This window comes from Ornithodoros turicata, chromosome 4, assembly GCF_037126465.1.
Source record: "Ornithodoros turicata isolate Travis chromosome 4, ASM3712646v1, whole genome shotgun sequence".
Classification (NCBI taxonomy): Eukaryota; Metazoa; Arthropoda; class Arachnida; order Ixodida; family Argasidae; genus Ornithodoros; species Ornithodoros turicata.
The window spans coordinates 18,302,576-18,325,032 of NC_088204.1; the positions used below are offsets into that span (position 1 = coordinate 18,302,576).

The 22,457-nt window shown below is 45.4% G+C and overlaps 2 protein-coding genes across 3 annotated transcripts; both read right to left on the minus strand.

The window, feature by feature from the left end:
* Positions 1–275: 275 nt before the first annotated feature.
* LOC135391218 (prolyl 3-hydroxylase 1-like) lies at positions 276–19,223 on the minus strand. Of its 2 annotated transcripts, XM_064621378.1 has the most exons (13): positions 18,724–19,223; positions 18,306–18,404; positions 18,053–18,188; positions 17,697–17,822; positions 16,375–16,505; positions 16,223–16,294; positions 14,655–14,813; positions 14,069–14,113; positions 8,756–8,851; positions 7,580–7,730; positions 4,228–4,345; positions 3,203–3,275; positions 276–757 (listed from the first exon to the last, which is right to left on the minus strand). In XM_064621378.1, exons 1-13 carry the CDS (start codon positions 19,114–19,116, stop codon positions 569–571), a joined length of 1,788 nt encoding a protein of 595 aa, XP_064477448.1. In that variant the 5' UTR covers positions 19,117–19,223; the 3' UTR covers positions 276–568. The 2 variants fall into 2 exon arrangements, with proteins under 2 accessions (XP_064477448.1, XP_064477449.1); XM_064621379.1 differs by lacking the exon at positions 14,069–14,113.
* Positions 19,224–20,066: 843 nt separating this feature from the next.
* On the minus strand, positions 20,067–22,424 carry LOC135392763 (sphingomyelin synthase-related protein 1-like). Its single transcript, XM_064623477.1, has one exon. The coding sequence runs from the start codon at positions 22,280–22,282 to the stop codon at positions 20,990–20,992; it is 1,293 nt and encodes a 430-aa protein (XP_064479547.1). The 5' UTR covers positions 22,283–22,424; the 3' UTR covers positions 20,067–20,989.
* Between the last annotated feature and the right edge of the window lie 33 nt (positions 22,425–22,457).

A 22,457-nucleotide genomic window follows, 5' to 3' on the forward strand; every position in this document is an offset into this window, starting at 1 on the left:
TAAAAAAATGAAATGCAGATGGCAAAAAAAAAAAAAAAAAAATTCACAGGGGTTGTGCACATGTTTTCTGAAGTCTTTGTCGAGAAGTCTGTATTTTGACTAATGTTGCACAGTTGCCACCTGGTAGGCACCTTACCCTCTAGTTCAGGCTGCTTTGCAAAAACAGAAGGCAGCACAATATCAAATTGTGGCCAAAACGCAGAACTAGCAAACCTCAAGAACCCTACGCATAAGGTATCTTGAATTAGAAGGGAATTCACACAGACAAGCACAACTCACTTTCATAACAAATGTATATTTTCAGAGCTTCCATTCCAAGCATCAGATCTGTACAGTAACCAAAAGCACCAAAAAGGTCTGGAAGCTCGACTTGGTATATAATAATAGTCAACAATAGAACCGTACAAAAACATAGCTGTAAATAATGTATGTCACAAAGCTGCCAAAATATCATTTGAGCCTATTTTTCGTTAGTGCCTAAATTTAAAAACACAACTATAGCTCTACACAACTGTTATGCAAGGTATGATTTCCCACAAAAACAGGGAGGCCGACACAAACTTTGCAGCTATGCCTCTTCTCGCTGCTCTCTGTAGATCACCTTCGCAGCGTCCGTCAGGCCACCTTCCTCGTGCTGAGGGTCAAACGTGAGCCACAGGGCTAAAATACAGCGCTCACCCTTCCTTAGTGCCAGAACTCCGTGCAGGTTTTCACTAGCGAAGCCAACCGCACGTCCACATTTTGGTACAACTGTTGCCTAGACGAAAGGAGAAAACGAACGCGACTAGCGACAGCTCCGTTCGCAGATATATTCCTCGTTCCCACTTGCGGAAGAACTAGTGACGGAAGAACTATTTAGTGACTCTAGGGAGAACTGCCGCGCGGGCGCCCGCGACGGCTTGAAGGACGTCCTTGACCTCGCCGCGAGGGCAGATCTCTCTCCCGCGGACGGCGGCTAGCCAATGGGGATACAGGCTCAGTGATGCGGCAGCGCTGTGCGGGCGACGTCTCGCGCATTCACGTTTCATAACGAAAACTCGGAACGTGGGTGAGGCGCGAGTGCGATGATGCCGCCAACGAAGTGCGCTTTGCGAGCGGCGGAGCGGGACCGGAATACGTCTCTCGTACAGTCCCTAAATAGGGAGCAGAGTAGCAACATTAAGCCACGCCGGCGAGCGACCCCGCCATCTTGGGTCCGGCGCGGCTGCGTCGCCTAGCAACAGAACGCCGATCTCCCCCTTCTCCGCGCGCAGTCGAGCCAGCTCGCAACCGAGAAACCGGTTTTGGATGGAAGGGACTCAACATGGACGGCGCGTTCTGGGAAGGAGAAACCACGTGACACGACCGGCCCAATCGCGAACACCGAGCGGCGGCTCCGGCGCGGAAAAGGAATGCGATACTGTGTACCCCTATTTAGTGACTCCAGTCTCTCGCAAGTGGGAACCTGGCCTTAGACATGGCAGCAATGAAGCATCAAACTGTTGCAACTGTAATATGATTGTAATGATGACATCCCCGCTCTGTGCTTGCGGATCAGAGTAAACCCCACTGATCGGTATTATGGGCGTTCCCAGGATATTTTTTTTCAAGGTGTGTGCGTGGTGGTGGTGGTGGTGGGGGGGGGGGGGGGGGGCAAAACGTGCAACCAACAGCCACTTCCAGCAGATCTAGCGGTCGTCTAGCGGCAGATCTAGTCGTGACGACTTCTATGTAAAGAGGGCAATTTCCAAAGTGACCTTGGAGCTCCAGGGGACGATGCCCCCCTTCCGTACGCTCATGTGCACACTGAAGAATCGAATCTAATTACATCGATGCAAACATCAATGTTCAGAAGAAGAGAGCATGTGTTGATGGAGCCAACCCATGAACTACAAAACCTCGACATTACATATCCACTCCCTCAACAAATTTACAAATATTCTCGTTTTACGAACCCCCAACTGACCAGTGAAGCCAGCGGTAAACAAAATGAAAAACTGGCTATGTACCGTATTTTCACGGGTAATAGCCGCACCGCCGATACACCACAGGCCACTGTTTTTCCAGCACTGAGGAAAACTTTTGGCGCATAAACCGCACCGCCAGATAAGATGCGGCTTGTACGCCGGAATAATATCACAATGAACGCAACGGGATAGGCACGTAAATGGTACACGAATTGGAAAGAGATTTATTTGTGCAAATGAAAGAATTCTCAACATTGACAAATGAGAGCACTGACTCTAGAAGTCGTATCTTCTCTTCGTGTTGTCTTGGCACAGTTATTCAGTAGTAGCAATGTGCCAAATACCCCAAGTCTCTACGTTGATTGACTCTAAAAGAATCCTGGTAACTCAGAGATAGGAGAGGGGAAGGCCCGTAGGCATTCCGCGTATATGTTTAATCCTTCGATAAGCCCCCGACCTCAAGGAAGAAGGAAGAGTGATGAGAACCCCTGGTCTGCCGCCCACAAAGGCATCTGGGGCACATATATGAGGGGCTCGTTTTTGCCGGGTGAGAAGCTCCAGGAGAAACATCCCTCAGATAAGACGCATCACCGCATAAGCCGCAGTGGACCCCCGGGAACCTTTTTAACAGATAAGCTGCGGATTGTACGCGTGAAAATAATAGGGTGGCTGCCATTCTGGACCTTGAAGTGGACAACAGACCAGAAGATGCCAAGCACAAGCAAGCGTGGCTATCCTGAGGTCCACAGTGGTTTAAACCCAAACTTAGGCATCGATGATATCGACAGTGCTGAAAATGCTGCTGATTGTTCTGCATGGTACATATCCAAGATACAATGCATAATGTTGAAAATAAGATTGCCATAATTCTGGACAATCTCCCTTCGTGAAGTGGTGCATCAATTATTATGGCTTGTGAACTTTGGCATTTTGATGTTTTGTGATTTAGTGTACTGATGTTTTTTGATGATGTGTTTTCAACGTCTACAAGTCAAACCAGCCTTTGATCAAATTTTCTCATCAATCTCTCAATTCGCGAGCGGTTTCAACAAAACTTTACCAACATTTGTAATGAACCTTTACAATAATAATAGGCCCTATGTTCATGTAGCGCTACGTCTAAATGTGCACGAACCCCAGTCTCGCATGGCTAATGTGCTAACTCAATGCCTCATTAGGCGTATATTCTCCATAGTATGTGCCATTTCTCCTTCACAAATACTGGCAGCAACAACTGATCCAAAGACTACACTTACGTCTCTGTCATGCATGCTTCTGCCAAAGATGAATTCGCCTCCCTCAATGTCGCCATTCAGAAAGACGACAGAACTGAAAAACATGCAGAAAGGTTTCTTTTAGCAATTTTCCATTCTTCCAGCACATGGAAACCTATTGCAGCCTATTGAGCAGCACGATAAGCCTGATCCGGGCTGCTCCACTATACACAGGTGACTTCACCATTGTTCAGCCATCGAGGTCTGGCTCGTGGGAACTGTCTTTTTCTCCACCCAAACCCTGTGCATGCGGTGTTACATTGAAAAAGGGGATATGTCCTGCTTCTGGATTTTTTCCAATTTCTGCAAGTCACACACCCAGGACATACATGTAGAGTAGACACATACATATATATGTTACACATTTTGCATTTGCATTATTCGAGGAAACCCAGCTGCAATTACTTTATCAAATATTCACTTGAAGTTTTCTCCATTTGGGATTCTTTGACGTATCCCCTTATTGCATACAGAGGTTCAACTGAAGTCAACAAGTCAACTGCATGGTTAGCACACACTTCACTTAGTACCAGTGACCAGTCAAAATTTCTAAGATATCTATACAGTTCAATATAATTTCCTCATTTATATATGTAGTGTGTCCCTTCAGAACGTTTGTGAATTTGTGAAGGAAGTTGGAAGGAAACAGAGATTGGCGCAGAATATATAGAGCTCTGGTAAATAAAATTTTTTGCTGTGTTCGAGAATTCTTGTTGTGTCGTCTCTCTCCCTCCCCGTTTCGGGTACCGCCTCTCTCATGATAAACATTGGCATGAACAAGAGGTTCATACACTACTTCTGTTAGGGGAGACAAGTTACACAAAACAAAGTCCAAAGTGTTACCAGCGACATTTGCAGCATTTTGTGTAATGGTTCCCAAAAGTAGCACGTTCGTATCACGCACTAAAAAAATATATGTTGGAAGCACCTTTCGCATGTCTTTTATGTAACGTTTACATCCTTTACGTGCTTTACGTCTATACATAATGTTCTGTTGTAGGGCTTACCTGTAATCTCTCCAAGTGTATGCAGGACTCTCTTTAGTGCACCTTCCCGTATTCTTTTCGAAATTACAGTTGTCTCCATGGACTGGATGACTCATGTCATTCCTCCCCTCTTGTGCCCCTAGAAAAAATGCATCTAGAGACCTTAAACTAAGACAAAAAAAAGAAAGAATGCAGTCATGCTTCATTATTATGGACACTTCCGTCCCTTGGCTGAAACTGTCCACAAAGCGAGTCATACATGTTATCGAGTATTACAGAAAAACCAAACAAATACAGGGTGTCCCAGCTAACCGCGAACATATGTTTAAAAAATATATATATCACATTTTCCAAGACGAAATCAATTGGAATATAGCATATGCTGAAGGGCACTCCTTAGGAGGGCATTAGCAAAGTCCTGAGGCAATGTCTTAATGAACTTTCATTACTTAACTTTTTAATTATAAATGCTACGAAGTTGTCCCAATGAGAACATCTCTTCCTTTCGGTCACCAGATATCGTAGCCGTTTCCAGAACAAAAATCCGTTCGATAGATCTCCCGCAATCCATTCGTGAAGGAACACCATTTTTTTCTTTATTTTGTTCATTGCGCATCTTAGGAGACGCGTCTTTCCTTCACCCCCAATGTGAGAGGGTGAATGAGCACGGTGCCGCCTCATGCGTCGAAGATTAGCTTGAGACAACTTGCGGAAACAAAACAAAAACAAACGATCGGAACCTACTGGCCTTATCTTGGGTTGTGTTTTCTGTTTTCTTTTAATCTTTTTCCAGGACGCAAGAGGCGATAGTGTGCTCTTTCTCCCTCTCACATTGGGGGTGAAGGAAAGACGAGTCTTCTAAGAAGCGCAATGAACAAAATAAAGAAAAATGGTGTTCCTTCGCGAATTTTTTGCAGGCGATCTATCGAACGGATTTTTGTTCTGAAAAGGGCTACGATATCAGGTGACCGAAAGGAACAGATGTTCTCATTGGGACAACTTCGTAGCTGTTGTAATTAAAAAGTTAATTAATGAAAGTTAATTAATACATTGCCTTAGGGCTTTGCTAATGCCCTCCTAAGGAGTGCCCTTCAGCATATGTTATATTGCAATTGATTTCATCTTGGAAAAAGTTATATATAGTTTTTAATAATATGTTCGCGGTTAGCTGGGACACCCTGTATATTGAAGGAGGAAAGCAGTAAATGGGGTTTGTTCACGTGCACGATGTGTAACTCAAAGTGGGTAAAATCTCAGTAACGTGGAATGCGTGCTGCTGGTAGCCATTCTCCTAAAACAAAATTGATAAATTAACACACCACTGCATAGCATGCTCCTATAGCCAACCATCGTCCCGAGTGAGATATCGTTCTCGCTCCTGATTTGTTGAAAACTGAAGGCGTACGCCTTTTTTTTTTTTTGTACAATTATGCATAAGACCCGGGTTTTCCGCGATTCTGCAATTCCGCGAAATTTCGCAGAGTCCGGAATTCATCGCGGAATCCTTCGTTTGGCACGGAATTTCGCGGAATCTATTGTTTTGCTCTAAATATTGCGGTGTTTTGCACGGAATTTTGCGGAAATCCGATTGGGTCGAAGAACGCGATTGGCGCGATGTGGACAGTTACTATACGATGTGCAGCGTCTCAGGAGAAGTATTGCACGCTCACGCAAAAGAGCATCGATAGAAGCGCGTGCTGTGCAGGCTCCCAGCTGCTCCAAGGTACACGTGACCCTTCGACATGCCGTATTTGCTCGCATATTTTGCGCCATCGCATAATTCGCGCACCCGCGTTTTCGCGCGCGTATATCTGGCACGCGCGACTCAGCGACCGTGGCGATTGCTTTTCGTAACGCCGTCAGTGCTACGGAAGTTATTACCGTGGATTTGTTTGTTTTGCGCACACTTTCGGGTGGTGGTCCACTGACGCGATGGACGATACTGTCGCTCGAACTACAAAACGCGAAAGAAACGCTGGACAAACACGCTATGACAAACCTCAACACAGACAAAGTTGGTGAACATAGCGTGCTTTCGGTTGTCGAGTGCGATTCCAGCATCGTCTCGGCTAGAGTCTCTACGTATAGTCTCTAGTCTCGGCGTATTTCACCGGGAAAAGAGCGGCAAAGTGGACCGGCATTTTGCCTCCCGGCCGTCGGCGGTTGTGCGGTATTTGGTACGTCTTTCGCGCTTGCGCAATGCAGTGATAACGTCACTATCGGCTCTACCGAGACCCTATATGACCGGCATTCTAAAATGTTCCCCCCTGTCCCCCCTCCTTTCTGCTGTTCTCTCTCCATCTGTCCTCATCTGTACACCGCTCATAGCACCAGTTGCTTCGCGGCGCTAACACAAAAGTAAAAAAAAAAAAACTAAAATATTGAAATTTTGCATCGTTTGAATATCGTAACGCACGTTCCCGCGCAATTTGCGCACCCCCAACTTGTCCTGTTTTATTTTGGAGGAAAAGTGCGCAAATTATGCGAGTAAATACGTTAATTGGGTTTCGGAACGTAACGAGGTAGCGGGCTTGAATTTAGCGTTTATTGCGATTAGGTGTTTCTCAGTTCCTATAAACTCTGTATATGCTGAAAGACCTTTCAGCAGTTATAAAATTATTGTAGACGACAGACGGCATTTGCTGTCAGAGGAGAACACAAGATATCATGTAATGCTGAACCACAACAGTGCTTTGAATCTCTAAGATTATAAAATACTTTCTGTTCCCGCATTATCCAAGAACATAAAGTGTTTCCCGTTTCATGCAGCTGTTGACTACTTGCCGCGGAAATTCGAGGAATTTACAAGTCAGTGCCGTGGAATTTTGAATTTGCCGCAGCAGAAAACCAGGGGCCTTAATTACACATAATTGCGTAAGGCCTCCCATTTTCAACAAACCAGGGGCGAGAACGGTGTCATTCGGGATGATGGTTGGCTAGGAGCATGCCATGCTGCGAGGTTCACTTTTAAGAGTGCATGACAGCTGTGATGGTGATCTTGATATGCCTGTGCACTCATCTAATTCAATTGTCAACTCTCCAGACAAGTTATATGACCATCTCTGTGGCTGGAACATACTGTTCAGAGCTATTTGTCCACCCTTTGTTTTGTTCTCCGAAAAAGCTGTTCCTGCGTTGCACGCAGCAAAATGTTTGCTCAATGACGGGCAAAGTTATCTTGATACCGATGCCATCCACACATAGAGCCCTATATAGGTTTAGCACCCTATTGCACTGTCCACTGTCCGAAAAGCGAGTTCCCATAGCTACACCGAAAAAGTTTGGTCACCATATAAATCGTCTACATTTTGAGTCGTCCATATTAGCGAGGTCCATATTAATGAGGCACGAATGAACGCGTACGCTTCCATACCTGGAAGTGCCTCACGGCAGGCGAGGTGCGTGTAGGAGTAGTACAGCTCCCGTTCAAGTTGAAAGTAAGCTTTTATATAAGCACGAACACGCTCCGCCAATTTCAACAAGACACGTGGTGCCTCTGGCTTCAGCTGACCGCTTGCAATGAGCTGCAAATGAACGAGAGTTATCCCAAGTTTGCAATGTGACCAAGGGTGCAGGATGTCTCTCACCACAGAGGGAGGGGGAAGTTGAAGTACGAAGGAAAGGTACATCAAGAACATTCGATATACCATAACAGATGAATAATAATAATACAATAAAAAATATGCAGTGCAGAATTGCTACAAATATGCTGCTGGAACACAGCTTCACCTTACACAGGCCAATGCTAGATTTATAGGTGCAGACAAGGCATATAGTGTATTTGGGGGGAGAGAAACAAGGGTGAGAACCTTCCTTTTCCAGTCCCCACAGACCGCGTCCCAAAATATTTTTCTGGCTGCCCCAGTCGAAAATCACAAGCTGAAACCATTTGGAAACTGAAGTGGTCCCATCTAAGCTGGCTTATAGAACAAACCCGAGCAGAGACCAGCTCAGATGTATCCACCTGAAACCAGCTTTGATGGATCCAGCTGGAACCAGTCGTAATGGATCCAGCTGGAACCCTTTCAGCTGTATATTATCCAGCTGAAAACCAATTGTACATGGACTCCAGTTCTACTGGAACCCAACTGGATATTATTCAGCTTAAAGCAATTGTACATGGACTGCAGTTCTACTGGAACCACCTAAGCTGGCCTCCCGTGATAAGCTGGAACACATTAAAACCCACAAGAACCAGTCAGAACCAGCATGACCCCCAACTGGTTCCAGGTTGTGATTTTCAAATGGGGTGCCATTGATATGAACCACCATGGGTCAGGGGTCATGCAGATAGGCCCCCACCGTCAGAAGCCCGGTACTGACACAGGTAATGGCCAGGCTCACATGACGTGAATCAGACAAGGCCATATCTATACCCTTATGGCACCATCGCACAGAAGGCGACAGACAAAATCGCTCTACACTGAGTCACGTCTTTTAGTTGCCACTCACAGGGGTTTTTATCGATTATAATGTAATGTGCCCATGGCCACACTGCAGTCACAGAGCTGTTTCCAAGACACAATGATAGAGTTTCAAGGTGATTCACCTGTGCTGCCATCTCAGGTGAGAAGCCTTTGAAGAGTTCGAATTTTGAGAAAGGCTGTTCCTTCCCATCGTATCCATTTCCCCTGACAGTCAAATTCTGAAATTACAAATCGTTAATAAAGTGAAAGCTCGGTGTAGAATAGACATAAGGAATGTCATTTGGTGCACGCAGTGTTTCATTGAGAGAAAACCTGCGAAGGAAGACTCTTAAAGCATATCTGAGGAACATGCATATGAAAAGTTCCTGAGGAGGAACTCATCAAAAGAAACACATGGAAAAAGAAAAACACTGCACTATGCCACAAGCAAAAGTTTCAGAGTTATTCATTCTTCGGATACTTCATTGCTTCGCATGTTAGGATGATGATTTGGACTAAGACTACCATATGCATGTCACGATACAAAATACTCTACATGTGTACCGTGGCTTGGCAAGTCGATCATTTGAGAATCCCATTCCGCTTTGCGGCAAATAAAATACCCCAAAAGATAGCTCTGGCCATGGTAGAGACGAACCATTATGGATGCAAGGTAACAAAATAGGAGGAGATGGGGCTTGCCTATTTGTGTGTTCACCTGGTGGAGAAATGCGGACTGTAATCACCCAGGATATTGTAATAAATATGAGTAAGTACTGCTATCCCATTCGAAATAAGACACTGGTTGCAGCATTTGAGCCGCTGTCACAACATGCATGCGCAGCAAGAGTATACCGAATGTAGTCTTCTTACTCATAGAACTGCCACAATGATTACTGAAATCAATGTGTCTCAAAACGACATATGGCTACACCTCGTGTGTACAGTCATCTCAAAGGAAAGCTTTTTTTTTCTTCACTTTTTGACTTTTTTTTTTCACGAATGTGTGTGCATATGATGTCGCATGCAACTACCTTTGGAGCTTTGGTAGCACGAAAAGGGTAATACAAATATCAACTTGTATTACTCTTTTGAGTGCTCTCCTATTGTCCGCAGCTGCACACCACCATGATTATGATATTGACGGTGGTATGGTAGTTCAAGCTCTTCCACACCACTTGACTTCAACAGAGCCTACATTGCCACACTTGTTACAGACTTGGGGTAAATATTGTAAGATGCAGGTCCACAACCTGGGAGAAATTCACCTCTAGTGAGGAAATTGAGGGTTACGGGGTCAGACCCGGAGATACTAATGTCCCAGCGTACTTTCATGTCCCCAATTCCCGGGATTTCCCCCAAGGCCAAACCTGGAGATTTTAAGATAATAGATGTTCGCTTTGTTGGGTTAATTATCAAAGAACACTAGACAATGCTAGACAACCACATGACCCACATGAACACAGCCTCACAAGAGGGCAGCAAAACGTAACAACATAGTTCCACACCTGAGAGGCGGTGTGTGAAACTGGGAGAAACTGAAAGAAATATACCTTTCCAAACATCTTTTCGGGTATCTCCCTGTGTCACCAATTTAGACACATGAAAACAGATATGGCCACACGGGCCTAACCTCGTCACTACGGGAACAATTTTGATCCCTTTGGCTTGCATATCCAATGGTATGTTTTGCAAAATATTCTGCTCCAAACTACATGCTGACATGAACATCGTCTAGTTCACACACAATGAACTTCCACGTAATGTACATTGCTGACAATGCTTTACATTTTGTAATTACATATTTGACTTGGATAGTGTTCATAAGTTCTTACACCAAAATTAAATTAGGAAGGGATTTCCCATAAAATTTCGGTTATTGCTCAATACAGCTTGACTACCAATACACGTACCCCCCACCACCACCCCACCCCGCTCCCCAAAAGGTCGATTTCTGGGGAAATTATTGAAATGAGGTGGAGCTCCTTTATGTGCTCCTGATGTCACCATGTAACGAGACTACTGGTTGTACACCTACTCTACTGCACAGTAGAGCTCTGCACGGGACAACTTTTCCGGGCCTGCCCCGGCCTGGGCGCATAGAAAAATGGCCCGACCCGGCCCTTCCTGTTTCTATGCAGCCCGGTCCGGTGGCCTAGTGAGTAGGGCCCGGCCCGGCTTGATGACTCAGCGAATAGAGCCCAGCCTGGCATTCCCAGACGCTTATCAAACAAATTTATAAGTGAGTTTATAAGACAAGAAAACAAGACCGCAAATGTACAAGAACTGGCGGTTTAACACCGCTACAGCACAAGATCAAATTAAATCTGGAATGCAGGCAGGCAAGAGTGTTATTGTTACACTACAAGTTTTTGTGGAGGTAGGGGATGTTGTCAACAAACTCCTTCTCCCAATCCCCACTCCTCTCACCAAGCTTTGTGAACGTGATTGTGAGATACGTGGGGAGACAGGAGCAATGTGAAGGGGCTTTGAGAAGGTTTGTTTGAGAAGGAGTTAGATGCATGACCCGGCAGAGCCAGACTTTCGGAAACATATTTGACATCCCGGCCCACAGTGCTGGCGTATTTTGTCGGCTCCGAGCATACAGCCAACGAAGGCCCAGCCCGTGCCGGGCCCATGCAGGGCTCTACTGCACAGGCTTAGGCTTACACGAAAGCCCGAACCCGGCTCGTGGGCTGGGCAGGGCAAAACTTTCCTTTTACAAGCCCAGGGTGGGCTCGAGTTTGACCACTATGGGCCCGGATCGGTACATTATCGGGCCTAGTTCGAGCTCAAGCCTGTGTTACCCCACTGTTAGGTAGTAACGCTCAACTTTTACAGCAGGCTACAATGGGCAGTGCTGGGTAACCTATAAGTTCCTTTGGCTCAGGCCGGGCCTGGACCGGAAAATCTAGAAATTCTTCGGGCATGGGCCAGGCCCAGATCGGGTCAGGTATGGAGCCATAGGGTCTGGCCCGGGCGGGTAAATCGAAGGAAAGCCAACGCCTCGCCCTAAGGACACAGCCCGTTCGGTGCTCTAACCTGCACATCTAGCCTCTCTCCATTTTTGCCAGCAGGGTCCCATGCAGTGAAGCACCACCTCATCTACAAAACATAGTTGTCTCGCGACGTAAAGCCTCGAATTATTATAACCTACAAAAAGAACAGTTTATGATGACTCTGAGTCACCGATGACGATTATTCTGGCACAAAAGCGGTTATGGCCTCTTTCAGTCACAGTGTTTGTCTCAAGGTTCAGGCTTCTTTTTCTATTTTTTTCCACCACAACTTTCCACGCAATCTGTGTGAAACGTGCAATACAAATACAAAGGTCATTCAAGATTGACAGAGACTTTTGCTCGAGAAAAATCAGTGAGAAAACGTAATTAAAACTTTCGGAGAACAAACTGAGACTCTTTCTCAGGACAGCAGCATGTGCAGCGGCAGCTATCATGGAGGCGAGCAGTGTGTCCGTGGAACAGCGATGCATAATCAAGTTCCTTGTAAAGGAGAGAAGATAGGTGCAGACAGTTTGGCGAAGGATGGGATGTGATGACAAATGAACCACATGGACATGTTCGTCCGACTGCGGTCATGCCAGTGGACATCACAGGCATTGAGAAAGCCATCCTCGAGAACCGGCGAGTAGCAGTTTGGGACATTGTGGCCAAGCGTAACATTGGTGCTGGCAGTGTGGAGACAATCATTCACAAGCACCTGCTGTTCTGGGAAGTCTGTGCAAGATGGGTTGCCCGACACCTCACTTGTGACCAAGGAGGAGCACGGATGGCACTCTCTGAGCAGCTGCTGAACCGGTTTCAGTCCGAGAGGGACAAATTTTTGCAATCAATCGTCACATGTGACGAAACATGGATGTATCATATCACCCCAGAGACAAAAGGAAGCAGCATGGGATGGCGACATAAGACTTCCCCGCTTCCAAAGAAAAGCAAGATGCAGCCGTCTGCTGGGAAGTCGATGGAACTGTCTTCTCGGACATGCAGGGTGTCATCCATGTGGACTTGTTGAAGCAAGGGGTCATGATTATTGCCCAGTACGACTCCACATTGATAAAGGGTACAGTGTGAAATGCAATTCGCAAGAAAAGGTCTAGGATGTTGTCTGTAAGGGACATATTCTTCATGACAATGCCCGGCCTCACATGGCGTATTTGACGGTAGCAATCCTGGCCAAAATGCACTGGGAGGTTTTGTCTCATACCAGACTTGTACGTAACGCATTACAAGTAATTGCGTTACTAGTAATCCATCACTTTTTGGAGTAATTTTGTAATTAATCGATTAGTTTTCTGCACAAGTCATTTTTAAAGTAATCTCATTTCAATTTTCAGTAATCTGTTACTAGTAATCGATTACTTTTCCAGTAAAGTAGCTGCTGGTCTCCGACTCGGAGTCCTACAGTATTGTAAAATAATAATTATACAAACCTTCGCAACCTCAGTCAACCTTCCGCAAATGTCATTCAAACGTCTGCCGCACGTTTGACACAAATTGTAAATAGAGCCCTGCATACAGTGTGTGTCTGTTTGGAGTGGCCTTGCATGTCTACCATTACTCTCCATGTTTGGCATCACTGCGACACCTGCATTTAGGCACAGTAACCATAGTCAAAGCAATCCAAAGTAACGCTCAAAGTAACGGTGTTACTTTTATGCGCATTACTTAATTACATTTTTACTCGAGTAATTTGTAGCGGTAAAAAATTACTTTTGCCACGAGAGTAACTGTAACGGTAATCAATTACTTTTTTCAAGTAACGTGTACAACTCTCCCCCGTACACCTTACTGCCCTGATTTAGACCCAAGCAATTACCATTTGTTTGGGCCCCTTAAACAGCACCTTGGAGGAAAGACGTTCCACATAGATGAAGCTCCGCGGAAAGATGTTCTGCAGTAGCTACGACAGCATCGCACTTCTTCCTACGCCAATGGCATCAAAGAGTTGTCACAGCGATGGCAGCGGTGTCTAGCTGCACACGGTGAACATATTTTGAAAAACTGATGTAGTTTGGTGCTTCCCAAATTTTCCATCGTATTTAAAGAAATAAAAGTAACGGTCAACCTTGAACAACCATTGTACACTACGCTCAGTCCTGTCCTGTCCTGTTTCTCTCCTGTATGGTTTTGTCTTCGTCCCTTAGTCCTCAGGCCCAGAGAGATGCTAAGTTCCTCATAAATACATTGCTTGCCTGGGCTTTAGGTATGTTGCTTACTGATTCCCCCTCAAGACCAGTTTGTCACTAATCTCACGAGTTGTTCACCTGCCCCTACCAGTATCATTTGCCTTGTGCTATATTGCACCTGTGATCACATAGCTTATGTGGTTATGGATTCAGCGGGCATCATTATTGTTGGATTGGGTATACGTGATGTGTGCTCTGGTGAGCCTTTCAAGAAACGTTTGTCACCACAAGATTAACAGTTGTTGTTCCTTACCCTGTCAGCTGCCTCATGTACGATAAAAAACCGTGCCCTTGAGGCCTACAGTAACAAGAAAGAGACACCGAACAAAGTTCACTGTGAGAGTAAAGATTCAATTGAATTGAAAATGGAATGAAAAGTTCAATCAAAAATGGATGCACATGCCACCTGGTACAATAATAATGGCCTTACTTCACAGTTCACTACTCCACCAACCAAAGGTAACGCAGTATATTTCACAAAAGGCAGAATTACATGAGAATATTTCTCCATATATTTCTAATATTTCTCATATAGCTGTGCACATTTGCACTCCTCCATTTAATTTGAACATAGGTTTTCTATTTGAAACCTGATTAAACATTTGCCTTCCTGTTTTTCAAGTAGTACTGATGTAAAGAAAAAGAAGAAGAAAGTCTTTGCTCTTTGCACTGCCCTAATTGCGAGGATATAATTTTCTTGGACATGCACAAACATATGAGCAAAGAACACTCACTTAGTGTGTCTACTACTCCTACTGATTAGTAATGACACAGCACAAAAGCACAAGCCTGTCATCTAGTAACCGCAGTGTCTTGCGTGTTATCCTCTCCATACTTACGCGGCCCATTTGGAACAGCATATCGCACTCTTCCTGGGATACAAAACCTTCAGCTTCAAACCTGGATGTACCCTTCAGCTTTGCTTCATCACGAGTGATAGTGATGCCCTTTCCAAGATCTGTTTCTCCGAGATCAGCTCGAGCTTGCAACAGCTGTTCCTAAAACATGCAAGAATAATTTCTAAAAAAAAATGGATTCCTAGGCAAAGCAGTATTTTGGAATGGCTTCTCATTTCTGTGCACCAGTGTGTCCCAAACTGTGGGTTGCGACCCCCAGGAGGTTCGTGACCAGCAGGGGGTTATGATGAAATGTCTCGCACACTTAGGGTTGCCACCAGGCCGGTATTATACCGGCAGGGCCGGTTTTGCTCGCTCTGCCGAATGCCGGTAGGAAGGTGATACCGGCAGCCTTTTGCCGGTATTTGTGGCTCAACACCTTTCATAGGGGCTTTTACGGGGTTTTCCTTTCAACATTCCACTACAGCTTGAATAAATCTGGAGCACAGACCCAACTCCGTAGTCACCAGTCCTTTTCTTAGTTATTCATTATTATTATTATTATTGTCTTGAGCGAGTACGCTCGTTCTTTCTTTCTCTCTTTCTGTATACTCTCCACCCCTCGCCCACTTTCCCTTTCCCGCGAACATTTCCTCCTTTCCCTCTATTCCACCTCCTCTCCCTCAGCCGGTATTTTTCACTACGAAAGGTGGCAACCCTACGCACACTTGAAAAATGGGACAGCGAATGGGGTCCTTAGACCAATGCTCCACCCACTATTCTGAGTCACAAAAAAGCCTGCCCTAGCAGAACCCGAGGTATTACAAACAAGCTCACTTTAGTGAATAGGAACAGCCATTCCTGCTGACATGCTTTTTTGTTTCTTTTTGCAATGATTCCTATCCCAGCTGATTCACTCTGACTAGATTAATTGCCAAATTAAATCTCTGCATCAATTCTATATATTACTGGTGTCTGCATTAAAGCACCGCATTTCCCGCAAATAAGCGCCGACATCCGTTTGGAAGTTGCCCACTAATCAAAAAGCACGATAACAGTTCGAAAAATATTACAGTTTACTGAAACCTGAGCATTCGTTAACACCAAGTCCGTATTTTGCTTCCGAGCCCAAACTTCGAAGGTCGTCCTGCCGCCACTGAAGAGGAAGTACGTCACGGAAAATCTTAAGCACCTGGGCATTTGTTGTCTGCTTCCACGCATGGAAACGAAATGGGAGCCCGAAAAACGGCTCTGAGTTTCACGTTCCTGGGTGCGCGAGTGGAGCTTGTGTCGCGTTAAGTGAGTAGAGTCTGAAACACTCGCACCCCTGGGGCGCCTACTTAACGCACCTACTCACTGTCTCTCCTACCTTCAACTCATGCAGTCACGCATTTTGTCACTACGTTGTAACAAACCGCTTTGTGTGTTTATGTGTCCTTAATTGGCATTTCCATGGTGACAACTTGGCTACATACACATACTACAATACTATACCAATGCTATAATACATACATTTTTTTAGCGAGTTTGAAGAGCCATTCAAGAAGGTACAATCGGCAGATAATGCTTACTTTGAGTAATGCTCTCAATTTCATCAATTTATTTCTTTCTTCCTGCAAGGGTTTCAAATACTGCAGCACTTCCTGAAACAGAAATAACTGATCAATTGAAAGAGGTACCAACTCATGCAGCCCTGTGCAGTTGCTCATTATTGTAAAAGTACCCGTCTGAGAAAGTACCACTCCCGCTGAATCCGTTGTCGTTGGTCGTCAAATGCTTTCTTCACTAAGACATCCAGGTCTTTTGGGTAAAGTGAAGGCTTTGTATTCCAAGACGCCCCTTGGAGGCGATTACCTGTGGAATACAGGTTGTATTGTATGCCATTAAGGTGTACTTCCAGTAATTTATCCAGACTCCCCCCTACATCCCCCAAAATGTTCAGCGGCACCCCCTAACTTTTTCACCTGTGTACCCCCTACAGGGGGTGCCCTTGCGATTTCAGCTTTACACACATGTCGGTAATGATATGTTAAGCTGTAATGACGTAACTATAATAATGGCCCCCCCCCCACCAATTTTTTCCAACACCCCTCCATGCTTGGGATTCTGGATAAACCACCGTAGTACTTCTCAATACGAGATGAGGCTGACAGAAGAAACAACACACGAAAGGCCAACTGCAGGAGAGACTTATAAAGCTTGGTGTTGTTTGGGGAGTTTTCACGTAGTTGGCTCTGCCCACATTCGCAGGGAGGCTGGGCCTTGTCAAGCACACATCTGTTGCTTTTTGCCCAGTCCCCCCTAGCACCATGTTTTGGTGCAAGATAAACTGAAACTGAAACATTGCCACCTCTGTCAGAGCTATGTGGCACAGCACAAGGAAGGGAACAGATGTTTTGCATGAAAGGTGAGTCCCATCCAATGAGATCATGAGGAAACACAAGGAGTATCCAGAAAGTAAATTCCAATTGGCTATTTCAAAAACACAAAAATCTGTCTTCAAAATGTTTCACTTTCACTGGGTTTCAGATTTCTACGCAGTTTCTACCAGCGTCGAGGCACTTAAGGGGCATAAAGGGGATCAGTTGTTGCATCCCCGCATCACATATCACTCGTGAGTCTCTCACAAGTTGGGATGGGCTTAAATTTTATGGCTACATTGAACATATACTACAGCGCAATAAAGCAGCATTAGCTCACTGAAATTTACTTTCAGATTGTTTATGTATGTTACCATATGCATTTTTGAAAGTACAAATTAGAGCAGAAATAGGCAAAGTGTCCCTTAGCTCGGGAAAAAACAGAACACAAAATGAGCAGCACAAGACATATGATAAGATAGGACGACTTTGCTACGCGACATATCATACTTCAGAAGCAGATGGAGCAACACTGCGATGTCTGAAATCATTAAATACTAACCGGCATATGGTCACCACACGTGAGTTTAGTGGTTTTCCCACAGGAAAGGAAGATATCTGACAGTTACCGAGAGAACACAGCAGGAATGATGTGAAGCATAATGTCTGTATTAAATGCACTTACTATAGTAGTAACAAATCTGAAGGTTCTCGTATGCCGCAGACAAAAGTCTGGGATGGTGCGTCCCATTGAAGTGTTCTAACCACAGTAGACATCCAGTCTTACATTCCAACTCAGATATGGCATACCCTGGAAAGAATAAACATGCACCTCGATCAGGGAACTACAAGGTTGAAAAACAAAGTCACGTGCAACTAAATGTGCTTTCTCTCTCTCTTTCTTCTGTTCAAGCAACAAAGGGGCTCATGATCTTTTTTTTTGGGGGGGGGTTCTCCCCCCATAGATCAACGACTGGTTTCTGCCTATTTTCATCCAGTTGCATGTTCCACTACCCAAAAAACTACACACGCAATACCTACGTGTAAAAGGCAGCGTAAATCTCTTCCGTGGATCTGATGGAAGGTTGTTGTCTTCGCAAGCTGCCCGACACTCTTCGAGTGATCCGAATAGGCTTGAAACAATTTCCTCCACCTGCTCACAAATAACTGTGTGGTTCTGCACATTACATGGTGCAGCAAAAATGAATAACTGGACCAAACTATTGCTAACATTGAGAGCACAGCTGAAAGGACACATTCTGTTTTATACCATTACTGTATACAATAACTTAACTGTGTGATTCTTCTGCAAGAAAACGCTGCTTGGATGGTAGCCGGGGTATGCACCTTCTGAACCATGCTTACCCTTTCCAGGTTGATTAGAGATATTCGCCTGCAAATGTGTATTACTATCTGGTAAAAGGCCTCATCAGTGTTGACAGTCAAGTACAGGGAAAAGACTTGAACCTTGCCAATGCGCGCATATGAAGTCTACCCTCCTTTGATAGAGGGCTCATACTGTCACTTGACATGGGAAGCATCATATTCTGAATTATTCGTTCGAACAGTATCAGGCAAAACGTTGTGGGCTTTGACAGCAGTGGCAACGCCTCAATAAGCAGACGTCGCGTCTGCTCCGGATGTTCATTTTGAGAAGTGTGTCAAGGTCAAAGGCCGCGCACTATATCAAATGCAGCAATTTTCACACTTGCCTGTTCAGTGCAGAGGCGAAGGCTGTCGTACGAAATCTCGTCTGCGAATTCAATTACACGCTGTGGGGTATCTGGCACATCGAGAAGCTTCCGTTGACACTTCGCCCGACAGGCGTATCTGTCCAACGTCGCATAACCATACTGGTCAAAGTCGTCCTTGTGCATGTCAGGGCATTTTTGGCTACAGAAGACCGCATTCGCAACCATGTTGTTGTAGTCCCTCGAAATGTTTTCCATGCCGGACACACATTCTGCTGCACGCGAAAATAAATACGCTTCTGCATAAGTAGACTGGTCAGATCTCTTCGTTTTACAAGCCACCATCATTACAGCGCATAGTTGACAGACAGCTGCTACAGCGAAGTGGCGAAACATACAGCTTTTCAGGTACATATTGCAGAACCATATTCCCGCGTGGGCAACCGTCGGTGACCGTGCCAAAGCGTGTAGGCCGCAGCGGGCGACGCCGCTTTTTTCGGGAGCGCGCGCATTGGTCGCGTGACGGCGTGACGCAGTTCACGCGGTAATTTAAAAGTGCCTTTGGTAGTGCATTTGGGAGAGGGAGAACAAAGCGAATTCCTCTCCCCTATGTGAGGTTCCCGATCCTCTCCCGAAATATTTTTTATGTAGCATCAGTGGTTTATCCAGAATCACAAGCATGGAGGGGTGAAAGATGAAAGTCACTGAAAAGGTTAGCCAGCTGTAGGGATCGAACGCACATCTTCTGGATTACCGGTCCAGGGCTCAGGGAGGGGTGTTCGAAAAAAATGGGGAGGGGGGAAGGGGTCATTATTATAGTTGCGCCATTACAACTTAACATATCATTACCGACATGTGTCTAAAGCTGAAATTGCAAGGGCAGGTACACAGGCGAAAAAGTTAGGAGGGTTTCATTGAACTATTTGGGGGGTGTAGGGAGGGGGGAATGTCTTGATAAATCACTGTGTAGCATGCTGTCCCCTAAGACAGGACCACCCCTCAGAATAATTGTGGGTGCTCCCCAGTCTACTGTCGATCGTCGTATGCTAGTTACATATTTCCCTTCAGCCTGCCGAAGAGCTTGGTCAGGAAGAACCTGTGTGTACACACCCTCACCCCTCCCTGGGGGGGCGTTAGGTCACCTCTTTCCATGATGCTTCAATACCAAATTAGCTATGTTGTCAAGCAACACAAATGATTATTGTGCTGTCACATTAAATTCTGCAGGCAATGTCAATACTCAATGTCATGACCCAAATACGTGTGCATGTCACAAGTATGACATAACAATCCAAGCCGAGACAATGCAACAATTTCCCCAGCTGCTTGTATGCTGCATTAACAGGAAACTACAGATAGAGAAGAAAAATACAAACAGAGTTTATTCCACACACACACCTGTGGGTGTTAAAAAATAAATAGAAGTTATGGCTACACGTTCTACAGATGCGAGCTTTAATACTGAAAACTCTACTGGGTCTTACGAGCAAACAACACAGTCAACCAATACCGTAACTGTAAATATTATACCACACTGCAATGCCTAACGTAATGGGTCGCTGTTATGCTCTGAGAATGTACTTCTTACAATCAATAGTAATGCCTATCAAATAAATAATGTGAACGCAGGGCCAAAGGGGCACCACCAATGTGACCTTGATATTTTGCAGTGTTTGGGAAAAGTTCTGAAAACGAATCATATGTCACGCAGATCAATGACTGACCCCAGTCATGCCTCGATGGCCCATGTGAGGAACTAAAAATAAGTACACACCACAGCACTTGAATATTGTCGCTTTCCTGCGATTCATCGGGTCGTTGTCAAAAAGGCTTACAAAATATTTGGCAATATCTGCAACAGTACTCAAAAGGGGTGCAGAGCACTGTAATCAAATGCAACAGGTGTCCAATCTCAGAGGTTCTGTACTGTGCAGGTGGTACCTTTGGAATGGTACAGGAATGGTATAAATAACACCTTGGAACCTTTGAATAAGATAATAATAAACGTGGGATATCACTCTGCAAATATCATCACATTCAATGTCATACCTAACAAGACTTTTCCGGTTCACGAACATTTATCCGTACAACATTGACAACAAATTGATTTTACGTGTCTTCAGCACGCTTTGTGCAAGTGTCACCTTTGTACCTAATTTTGACACTCGAGCATCTCTTTTCTGCTTTGTCAGAAGGACAGGGAAACACTCGAATTTATAATTCACCTCTTCTTTTGTCTGCAATTATGAAACCTAAAGCAACAAGAGGATTGGCCAATGTCCACATGCTAAGCAAGTTTCTTGAACCTCAATCTAATTCTGCCCATCTTATTCTTGACCCACCTGACCAAGTCCGACAGAGTGTCATACTCGTTAGGCACAATCCCATCAACACTCGACTCGAAAAAGTAGAAAAGTGGGAACCAGATCCTCGTACGCTTGCTGTCCATCTGCATCAGCGCTCGGTTGTTCGCCAACGTGTGGTAGTAGAGGAACAGCCTCGTTGATATATAAAACGCGATGAACACATCAATCGAGTAGTGTTCGTGCGCCGCCAAGATGAAGAAAATGCCAAACAGGTTCAGCACCCACGAGATGGTGTGCAAAAAGTAGTAAGAACGCGGCGTGTACTCTGTGATGAAAAAGTTCAGCAGTGTCAAGACGGTCGTGTGCCCGCTGAACATGTAGTCGCCGCACGTGCGCACACCTTGTATGAGCATTCCCCCACCTTGCCAGATGAGGAAGGCTTGGTGCAGTTTTTGAGACATGCCATCCAAGTTTCTAGCTTTGCACTCGAGGTGTTTCCCTGGCACAGATAACGAGGTTATTAACATGGTGATGCAACGCAGGAGAAACACAGATCCAAAGAGGGAAAACATGCGTCGTAGCAAAATGAAACGATGCTTGTGCCAGATGAGTATGCATAGCCAGAAAGCGAACAGTACCACGCCAGTCAGCTCACACATGGCAAAAGCCCACGGTATATGCGGTACATTGTCGAGGAAGATATCGGGTAACGGGGGATAAGTTTGCATGTCCGGGACTCTGTCATGAACGACAACCATCACGATAGCAGTGATCCAGGTGACAGCGAAGAAATAAAGCATTCCGACGGCGGTCTTCCAGATCTCGGGCTTGAGATGACGGGACTTTGCCAGAACGAAGTCGTCGCCTTCGACATCATCGTCATAGTCGAATGAGACATCCGGTGAAGGAGCAGTGCCATCCGATGACCCGCCGACGCTGTTGCTGCTACGCTTGCGGCGCTTCCGTGTTGAATTCCGACGCGTGAAGCTTTGAGAGTCCAAAGAACTGAGCAATTCGGCTGGGCCCATCAGAGCTTTGACTGAGTTGATATTCTGGTATTGTAATTCTCGAACACAGATCATGAGGTTCTTGATGTCGCCCAAAATTCCGATTTCGAGGGGAGGCTTTTTCAAGTCAGATTCCGATAATGTCAGTAGAGCACGCCCATCAATAAGGTGATCTCGGAACACAGGGACGTATTTAGGAAGACGTACGGTTTCAAGCCACTCACCGACGTCTTGAACAGTCCAATATTCTGCAGACTTGTTCGCCATTGTTATCTTGGCAACGTCGTGAAGCGGTTTCTCACAAAACTTGGAGACTTTGCGTCACTCATACCCCCGACGACCTCGTAGCGCGCAGGTGAAATTTTGACGCACACAAACTTCGCGTTCTGCCATCTTGACGTGAAAATAGTTCCGCCGCCGCGCTGGCCGCGCCGCGGCGCCG

Coding starts and splice junctions, on each gene's coding strand:
- LOC135391218 (XM_064621378.1), bottom strand. CDS start 19,116: ATGTACCTGAAAAGCTGTATGTTTCGCCACTTCGCTGTAGCAGCTGTC. Junction 7,731..8,755: donor CACCTGAGATGGCAGCACAG/GTGAATCACCTT, acceptor GTTCATTTGCAG/CTCATTGCAAGCGGTCAGCT. Junction 3,276..4,227: donor TACACTTGGAGAGATTACAG/GTAAGCCCTACA, acceptor CATGTTTTTCAG/TTCTGTCGTCTTTCTGAATG.
- LOC135392763 (XM_064623477.1), bottom strand. CDS start 22,282: ATGGCGAACAAGTCTGCAGAATATTGGACTGTTCAAGACGTCGGTGAG.